Source organism: Prosopis cineraria, unplaced genomic scaffold (genome assembly GCF_029017545.1).
Source record: "Prosopis cineraria cultivar Desert tree isolate PC_DT_omini unplaced genomic scaffold, ASM2901754v1 PC5, whole genome shotgun sequence".
Taxonomy (NCBI): domain Eukaryota; kingdom Viridiplantae; phylum Streptophyta; class Magnoliopsida; order Fabales; family Fabaceae; genus Prosopis; species Prosopis cineraria.
The window spans coordinates 40,073,657-40,083,405 of record NW_026555336.1 but is presented as its reverse complement, the minus strand read 5'-3'; the positions used below and the strand labels follow the sequence as shown (position 1 = coordinate 40,083,405).

Here is a 9,749-nt window from a genome sequence, read left to right as displayed (position 1 = left end):
TACTCATTAAGCAAAGCTTATGTTTGTTATGATGTTCTAAAAAAAAAAAATCAGCTAATAACATGATGAATAAATAAAATATTCACGAGTTTTATTATATATTTGTTCAAGCTTGATTAACACACTCCCATATGTGGAGGTGCTCAGGTGCCACTGAAACGGATTTACATTTATTTCTTCGATGTTGTGAGAAAATTCGCCCCACTCAGAATTCATATAAGCAAAAACATCTGACAAGCATGAAGTAGTTTAGCTAACTTTTGATTGTCTTGCCAATTGTCCATCTTGGAATATACTCAAGATTTTAATGTCAAAATAAAATTTAACCCTACTAAAAATAGAGCATAAAATACTAAATAAAAATATATTATGAGAATTACATTAATTATGATAAATCAATAAAAGACTAAACTAACTTCTCTATACTCGCATTGTTCTGCAAGCAAAACTTTATTTTGAGCTAAATTTTTTTTTATTATTATTATAAGGCTAGGACTGTGTAGAAGGACAAACAATAAGATCCCGTCATAATACAAAAAATTTCTACATCCCAACAAGGGATGTCAAAAATCTTAACATTTAAATTGTCATTCATGGCTTGATGAGTGAGTCAGTCAACACATCGTCCTAATAAGAACCCTAATGTTCTTTAAAATTCTGGGGAGTGGGTGATTTTGGAAAACTCGTGCTAGATACTTTGCACCAATACACAATAGATTTCAACTCTTTCCACGGCCAATTTAAGAACAGTTTACGACAGTGTACAGTGCTTCGAATTTCGGATACCACCTTTTGAACTCTACATAGCGAAATAAAAGATGACAGGGTTGGTGATTCACTCAGACAGATTTATAATAATCTTGAAACTATGAAGGTATAATACAACCAAATAAGCTTTAAATCTCGCTCTGATTACCAATATATCGACAAACCTGAACCAACACAATCACACTACCCTGAAAATTACAAAATATAAACTACCAAGTAAAGAGAGACAGGTGGGGGAATCCACCTATACAATCACACGACCTCAAATTAATGCGGTTAGCCCGAGTTAATTTGTCTTCCTGCCTTTGTAGCCGATCTCTCTCTAACAAGAGGACACAACAGTTTTGTCAGAAGCATACCGATTCCTCCCTTTAATTCTCTTCGTGCTCCCAAATTCATGGTGTCAATATCAGTAATTATGGTCGTCGGCATGCCAGTTGCAAACTTATAAGCAATGGAACAAAGAGACAGCATTAAAACACAAAAAACAAAACAGAGAGAAGACAGATGAATGCCTATGAAAGTTTAGTCCCCGGGGACACTTCCATAAAAGACCATATGTCATTGCGTGCTGCGCGTTAACCCTCCTCTTGTTGCAGCTCTGTACAAATGAACTCCCCATCAGTATTACACAATAATTTAACATACTTCAGAATTCGTTATCATGTCTATAAACATGTACCCGGTGACGATTCAACTTTGTCAAGCAAGCATAACTAATCTACAGTAAAAACTGGACTTTGGGTTTAAAGGCAATTGTTACGTTATACTATGATTATTGATTATTGATTTCTGATAACTCGAGACTAATTATTATGCAATTCACAAATATTGCCAATGCATTTGGGAATACGTACATTAGCCAGTACTGATGATTGATCAATGCCAGCGCATGTGTTTAACAGTAACAGGAGTTAGTCTACATGCTAGACTTCTAAGGACTCAGCATTGCAACTAGCAACAATCAGATTCCATGAGTGATATTTGCTAATAATAAAAGAGTATGGTTTTTAGAGTAATGCTCTGAAAATGAAATTCTGATGATATTATCAGGAAACGAGAAAGAATGAGGCAGACTAGAGTACAAGTCCAAAAAACAAGTGATGGGTGGAGTAAATATCAACTAAAGATTCAACCGTGTGGACAACAAGAGGATTCCAGAGAAGCAATCAAAAAACGAGAGGCAGCAAGAGTTTAATTGAGTGGATAGCCAGAAGACCTGAATCAAAATAGTGACACATGAAGGATAATTGATGCAACTGTTGACATGTAATAGGAATAGCTATATGGAAGCCTGAAGCATACAATCAAAATATAAATGAGAACCGTTTATTATTATTTTTTCTCTTTACTGTCCCATGTGCTTTTAGTTAAACAGTATACCAATTGCACAAGTGTAATGCACGACAGCTGAAGGCCTAAGAAACCTAGAATGAAGAATAAGCAAATATCACGGAAGACCCTAACTTAAGCAGTTATACATGGAATTTTTATTATTTATTAGAGCTGTCAATTAGAGACGAGTCTGTCAGGCCAGCCCTTTTAAGCCCAAAAATAACTAGGGCCGACCTCTATTTTGAAAGGAAAAATGGTAATTCAGGCTCAAAAGGGCTAAGGCCGGCCCTTTTAAGTCCTTTTATTTTTAAAAAAATTGTAATATAAAAAAAAATAGAAGATTAAATATATAACCAAAAGAAATGAACATATTAAACTCATTCGTCCTTCCTTCATTCATTCATTAAGATTTCGCTAATAATGTTAGCCAAGTATAATTTTTATTAATATTAATTTTGATGTTGCTATTTGATATTAGACCTAAATGTTTAAGTTTTTTTATTTGTTGTGGTGTAAATTGATTTAAATTTATTTTTTAAAACTTAATTTTATGTATAATAACTTTTTTTAGAATTATAAATATATTTTTAAAAATTTTAAATTAAAAAAGTAAAAAAAAAAAAATAGGGCCTCAGGGCCGACCCTTCAGCCCTGAAGGCTAGGGCCAAACCTTGTAAAAAGAAGCCTTTAAGCATGATTGAGCTTCTTAGAACCAACCTGTTTAGGCCCTAGCCCTTCAAGGGCCAGCCCTTTAAGGCAGGCTAGTCCTAATTGACAGCTCTACTATTTACACAAAAAAAACCTGCCCATTAGTTGTTGAGGTCTTTTCTTTTTCTAATCTAGATATGCGCATACAATATGCTTAAAACTGTCCACAACAGCATAACCCAGTTGCATATCCTGAAAGGTCAAGGCCCTCGGTCAGTTTACATTAGATAGTAATCTATGAGAGGCATTCAGCTGAGAGAAGAATCATAAACCAAGGCATGCCCATAGCTTAAAATTCAACACTACGAAATACTTTGCATCCTGAACAACAGAGCCTAGCAAAATATTCCTGGAGAGGAAATGTGAACTCAGGAACAGAACAAATTCATAAGATTGAAAAAGCTCCTAGCCTTAGAATCAATAGCTAAAAAAAATCACGACATGGAAATTCTGTTGAATAAAACGAGCAATGACTGTAACTTCAGGGAAGAGAAGGTTTCGAATAAGTACCTTCCAGAAATCAACTGCTGCTGAGCACTATTTACAGGGCCCTTTGCACTACCGAACCTCTTTGCTCTGTTCTCTTGCTCTTTTTCCACACGCATAGCTGCTACCTCTTTCTCCATGACCGCTACTTCTCTTCTCATCTTTTTGGCCTCAACCTCCATGGCTTTGGTCAATGTATCTACCTTCTTTGCTAACATCTGAGAGATAATGATCATTGGCAACAATTAGCTAAGACTATGGATTAAAAATTAAAAGAATTAAAGAAGTCAGAGATGGTTAAACAAAAACAAATAGCAAAGCAAGTATTGACCTCAATGGCATCATCTTTATCTTTTAGGTTTTGATCTTTCTCAAGACCAGCTTTCCTCAAGGCTAAGACCTCTTTCTGCAGCATGTCGTACAAAACACCAGGAACACTATCCTCTGTCTCCCCCATGGGGAACTCATTAGGCTTATCATCTGAATTCCCTTTCCAATTGTTGTTTTCCTGAACATCTTTGGTTCCTTCACAAGACTGGTTGAATGGGTAACTAGGAGCAGTCCCATTCAGCAAAAGCTTGCCCCTTTCCAGTGACCTTGTGCCACCATCAAAAGATTTAGAAGTGCCTTTAGCATGCTTTAGCACTGTACTAGAGGATAGAGAAGATCTCATTTGAAAGGATGGTGTTCTCTTGGATAAAAACCCATTAGATGTTAGTTTTGAGATGTTATCGGCTCCACCTAGGGATTGACGTCGAGAAGGTCCATTGCTTGCACTTCTTCCCTCTGAGATGCCACGACTACTACAGTTAGAAGTTCCTCTCACATTCTCCTCTATCACTTTAAGCCTTAAATGATACTTTTCCTGAAAATTACAAAAAGTTTACCTTTGAATACTGGCAGAATAAATCTCCTAAGCTAAAATAAATGGCTGTAGGACCAGATTATTACTTTCAACTGTGCTTCAGACCTGGCAGCACGCTCAGCTATAGCAAGCTTCTCACGAAGTTGCTGCATCTCTCCCTGTTATAAATGGAGTCCAGTAATTAGCGGAGATTATATTTAAATGAAGTTGGATGAAGAAGAAACTTTTGTACCAAAAAATAACGAAAACCCAAGCTCAAAAATCTCCAAAACTAATTAGGAGAGGAAAGCAAAACATTCACCTGTAAGAATCGTCGCTCTTCAAGCCACTGTTTTACAGGCATCACTTTGTCATTAGCATCTTTCCATTCATTTGCTACAACCACAGCAACTCTGTTTGCTGTTACCTTGGCACGGGCCAACTCCCGGTCAAGAGTTTTCCTCTCCTCCTGAACAATGTCAAGCAATACAGGCAACCATTAATATGCTCTTGACAAGCCAATATGATAATTAAAGGAAAGAGTAATGTCACTGGAGATTTTGGCCAGTTACATTCATTTCTTGAACTTTCCGTTGATAGTCCCTCACAGCATTCGCTGCTGCACCGCCTGCAAGGACAGCCTCTTCAAGCTCCCTAACAGTTTGAGTAAGCTTTTCAACCTCTGCCACCTTCTGTCTATGCATTTTGTCCAGAATTTTATTTTCTTCCTGAGATAGGTGACCATGAAACCAAATGTAACATGTATTTACCATCTGATGTTGGGGGGGGGGGGGCATCAAACAATATGGCAAATACCTGGCAAATCTCAATTTGTTTAACAAGTTCTTGATTTTTATTTTGAAGGTCATCCACCATAGAAGCCTTAGCCAAGGCTACTTGAACAGTCCTCTCTGCTTCAAGTAGTGCAGCTTCTTTAGATTTTGTAAGACGATCTAAAGCCTTGTTATCCTCTTGAAGTTTAGCAATCTACAACGAAAAAATAGGAGGAACTGACATGAATAACCTATAATAAGTTGACTGACATAATATTTCCCCTCTAGCAAAGTTCTTCAAAAGCTATTATTACAAAATTATAAGGTATTACCTCTTGCCGAGCAAGCTTAAGTTCAGCCTCCAGAGGAGCAAGAATGGCTTCTATTGGAGGCATGTCGTCATCCTTCTGAGCAGCATGGACCCTCCGAAGAGTGGCTTCAGCTGCAAACTGAGCTGCCATTGATGCTTTTTTCTCATCATTGATTTTCTTTATTTCTAGATTCTGTGACACATGTTCAATTTAGTAAACATATCATAGAACCAGGGCAAGAAACTCATTACTAAAATTGATAGAGATCTGAAATAATACTTTGCTTTCCAGTAGAGATTCTGTTAATTTCAGCTTCTCCTCAACCCTTGACAGCTCTTCAGTAAGCTACAGTATAAGCCAGGAAAATAGAAACATAAAGTCACATTTTAAGTGACGATAGTGCATAAACATGAAAATGCAAGGCCATAAGCACAAGATAACTCAACATCTGTAGAGGGATAACTTCTAACTTGCTCAAGTAACTAGATGAAAACAATGCAAGTTATGATTGAGCAAAAAATGAAATCATTTCAATTTTCACCTAGAATGTAGCTTTAATTAAAAACCCACTCAGAAATCCCCATCTCCATCCTAACTACAATTACTAGATAAATATAAGACAAAATGCCAGTGGCATATCTCTAGATACGATAAAATAAAATAAATACAACAACCTTTGTGCACTTCCAAAAAAGACATTGCTACCTTGTCTCGATATACTAGAGAGATACAGAAAAGGGCATAAAGAGAAACATGAGACCATAAGAGTCAAACACGTCCCTGTAATTAAGAGAGTATGCAGAGAATCTCATGAAAAAAAAAAATGTTCTTCAATAAGTAATGAAATAAATTAGACGCACTGTTGATCACTTAATCCGAAATGGAAGGCTTGAGAGCAGCAGCCACTTCACTAGCAAACACTGGATAAATGATAACATCACTACCTTGGCATATCCATTACTGACTAGTGGCTTTTCTATATGGTCAAGGAAACTCAAGAAACGGACAGTCTACTTGATCCATTACTGACTAATGGCCTTTCCATATGGTCAAGCCGTCACAAGAAACGGACAGTCTACTTGATCCATTACTGACTAACGGCCTTTCCACTATATGGTCAAGGCGACACAAGAAACGGACAGTCTACTTGATGTTAACAGAACGAACTGACTTCAGGCTACCATCAAACCAAAATGTTCTTGCTCGCCTTAGACCAATTAGAAGCTTTACTGCTGACATTAGACGGGAAGAATTCGCTGCAGTCTTCTAAAAACAAAGTAATTCGTGTACGATTTTAACTCACAGAGCAGCTAAAAGTTTAGTTCACATCGAAAGCTACAAAATGAAAAATACAGCAAAACGATGAGCATACTACAGGGTTCAACCCACGACACTCGAACAAAAAGAAGAGCTTCTATTGAACCGAGAATTTATGGAAATCATTAAATGAACAAACAGCACGAATGTTAAAATAAATTTTGTGAAAAATAGAGGTGACCTCTTCAACGGCCTTTTCTCTCTGCCGTTCAGAGAGCTTCAAGGCTTTGATCTCCGCCTGTGCTTCTGACAATTCCCTATCCTTATCTGCACAGATACAAACAGATACCCAAAATCAACACGGCAAAACACCGAGCAAAATCAACTCAAAACCCATTGGATCGAACAGCATTTTCGCACCTCTGACTTCATTTTCCAGCCGATTGAGCTCCACTTTCACCGGATCCGACCCGTGCAATAGGTTCAGGAACTCGTCCGCATCCAAGCTCGGCCTCACCGAGGCCCGCCTCCGTGAGGAACTCTTCCCTTCCTTGAACGATCCCGACATCGTCACCGCCAACGGCTGAGAAGGTGTCAGTGTCGCAACCACAGCCTCCGCCCTCACCTCATCCGGCGCCACCCCTCCCCCCTCGCCGGAAATATCCGCCATGGCCGATCTAACCAACACCTTCACCGCTCACTCTCGCATCCAAATGCTCCTACTTCCAGGATCCCAACGCCAGATCTCAAATCCACAACGTATAGATATACAAATATATATAGCAAGAGACAGAGTAAGACAGCTAGAGAGAGAATGCAAGCTTGAGAATGGCGGTTCAAGAGAGAGAAAGTCTGAGGGGGATGCTTTTCGTTACGGTTGTTTCCCTTGCTAGGATTAAAGCCAAAGAGAGAGAGAGAGTGAGAGATTAAATAAAACTCTCAGTACTGAGTGAAATCAGTAGGGAGACGCTTTGCTGTTAAGCAGGACAATACAAGGTGAGGCTTGAGAGAGAAAGATAGTGACTTCACAGTAATCTTAGCTGAAAAGACCGTGAAAAGTAAAGGATCAACGGGAAGCGTAATGCGCACACCAAGCCACTCGTTCCTTGCCACAGCGGGGCTGTGAGTGATGCCATTGCTGTTTAATCCTCTCCAGTTCACTCTCTCATTTTATATATTTACCTTTCTATCTCATAAAATTAAAAAAAAACCATAATTTTAAATTTTTATAATTTACTTATACTTTCTTATTGTTATTTTTATTTTTTAATGTTTTAAAGACATAAAACAATACAAAATAAAAAGTACAAAAATAAAAAATATTAAAAATAAATATAACAATTAATAGCAAAACACAAATAAAATATAAAAATTTAAAATTATATTTTTTTATAAAATTATATTAACTCATTTATAAATTTAAATTAATATAAATTTATGTTAATTTATGAGTTTATTTTTTAGGATTATTATTTTTATATTTTTAATTAATAAAATCGTGTTAACTCACTCATAAATTTAAATTATATGCAAAATTCATTGATTTTTTTATCAAGTTAAACAAATTAAATTTGTGCTGTGTAAAACTCCACCCATAAAAGTGGTAAGGTCCTTTTTGAAGAAATAAAACTAAAAAAGAAATAACTAATATTAATAAAAAAGAGAACAAGAAATACCAAAAATATGTTGTCCATATTTTAAAATTTCTTTATTAGGTATGATAATCTATTAATGTAAATGACTTAACTTCAATAATTTATATTTAAAATATATTTAGATTAAATTATAATTATATTTTATATTTTAATTATTTAATCATATATTTTTAGTGGCTACTCCCTCCTGATCACAATACAGGACATTTTTTAAAAGTCTTACTTAGTTAAAAATATTTTTTTGACCTTATTTAAAGGGCACATTCAACATGTTTTGCTAAAATCAAAGAAAATTTTAAAAGTTATTAATTTTGTTTAAAAATTTAAAAATTTATTAATTTTATTCTTATTAAATACTCCATATTTTCTTTCTCTAACATATTTTCTTTAACAACATATTTTATTTCTATAACATTCAATAGAGATCAAATGAAAAAATTTGTGATGAAAATTTAATGAGGTGACAAATAAGATCCAAAAAATTTTCTCTTTTTATCCTATAAATAGGATCAAAGAGAGTATAGGCATTAAATAATTTTTATAATTATTTTTTAACTATACTCCTACTTTATTTATTACTATTTTTTAAATAACATGATGCATTGAAATTTTAATCATCATTATTAAAAAATTTATATAAGATATTTAATAAAGATAAAATTAAAAAAATGAAAAGTTTGTTAGGAAATTAAAGTTCCAACTAATATTTTTTAAGAACCATAAATTAATCACCAATACTCTATCTTTTGATTTTGAGGAGATATTTATTAATACAGGTAAATTTTTATGAGTTTATAATGTAAGTTTACAATTTGAGTTTATATTTTCATCATGAATTTACTTAAGGTCTATCCCTCCTATCTTTTTTATAAGTTATTTCTATCAATATCATCAATACTAATGCAAAAAAAATAAAGAATAAAAGTGTATAGAATTTTAAATACATCCCTACATAATAAATCTAAAAAAGTAATGTCATGTTAAGTTTTTTTTAGATAAAGGGTAATTCTAAAAATACTTTTTAAATATTATTTAAAAAGTCATATTATAACTTATAAATAAAATTAAATAAATATTTTAAAATGTGTCTTTATGGAGGAGTATTTAAGTAACTCTCAAAAGTATATTAGAATTATATTTGAAATATATTTTTGTCAAATTTAATAAACAATAAATCCTTCAAATAAACTTTTATTAAATATAAATTAAAAAACAGGCACGACTTCGACAACTTTGGGTGATTCGCTTCCTTGGGTGCGCTGTGCACGTTAAGCGCGGGGTAGCAAAATGGGATCCTATTACTGCTCGGCCACAATCCAATACCGACTGCTAGTGCAATAGCTCCGGGGGGGACCCAAAAAAAAAAGGGGGGGGGGGGAGAAGAAGTACGAGTAGCCGCATAGGTATTTCCTACATTGTTCATTTCAGTGTGGAATTAAAAAAAAGTTTGTCTTGACTCTTGACCATCATTTTAGAATTTAATTTTTGAATGTGTACAGGAAAAAGCATCACTTTGAAAAAAACAATTCTGTAAATGGTACCGAGAGTTTTAAGTAATCAATTTCGCTACTGCCAGTTATGAGAATATCTTGAATGAAAAAGCAAGACAAGT

General features: G+C 34.7%; 1 protein-coding gene across 1 annotated transcript; it reads right to left on the bottom strand.

Annotated features, from left to right (window-relative positions):
- Positions 1–827: 827 nt before the first annotated feature.
- On the bottom strand, positions 828–7,507 carry LOC129311228 (microtubule-associated protein 70-2-like). Its single transcript, XM_054953365.1, has 11 exons — positions 6,903–7,507; positions 6,724–6,809; positions 5,505–5,570; positions 5,247–5,417; positions 4,958–5,128; positions 4,714–4,869; positions 4,464–4,610; positions 4,249–4,320; positions 3,629–4,162; positions 3,322–3,515; positions 828–1,369 (listed from the first exon to the last, which is right to left on the bottom strand). Exons 1-11 carry the CDS (start codon positions 7,150–7,152, stop codon positions 1,330–1,332), a joined length of 1,887 nt encoding a protein of 628 aa, XP_054809340.1. The 5' UTR covers positions 7,153–7,507; the 3' UTR covers positions 828–1,329.
- Positions 7,508–9,749: the final 2,242 nt, after the last annotated feature.

Excerpts from the sequence above, each read along its gene's own strand:
- LOC129311228 (XM_054953365.1), bottom strand. The coding sequence starts at position 7,152 with ATGGCGGATATTTCCGGCGAGGGGGGAGGGGTGGCGCCGGATGAGGTG. Across the intron at positions 4,321-4,463 it reads AAGAGCGACGATTCTTACAG|GGAGAGATGCAGCAACTTCG; the intron begins GTGAATGTTTTG and ends CATTTATAACAG. Across the intron at positions 4,163-4,248 it reads GGTCTGAAGCACAGTTGAAA|GAAAAGTATCATTTAAGGCT; the intron begins GTAATAATCTGG and ends TGTAATTTTCAG.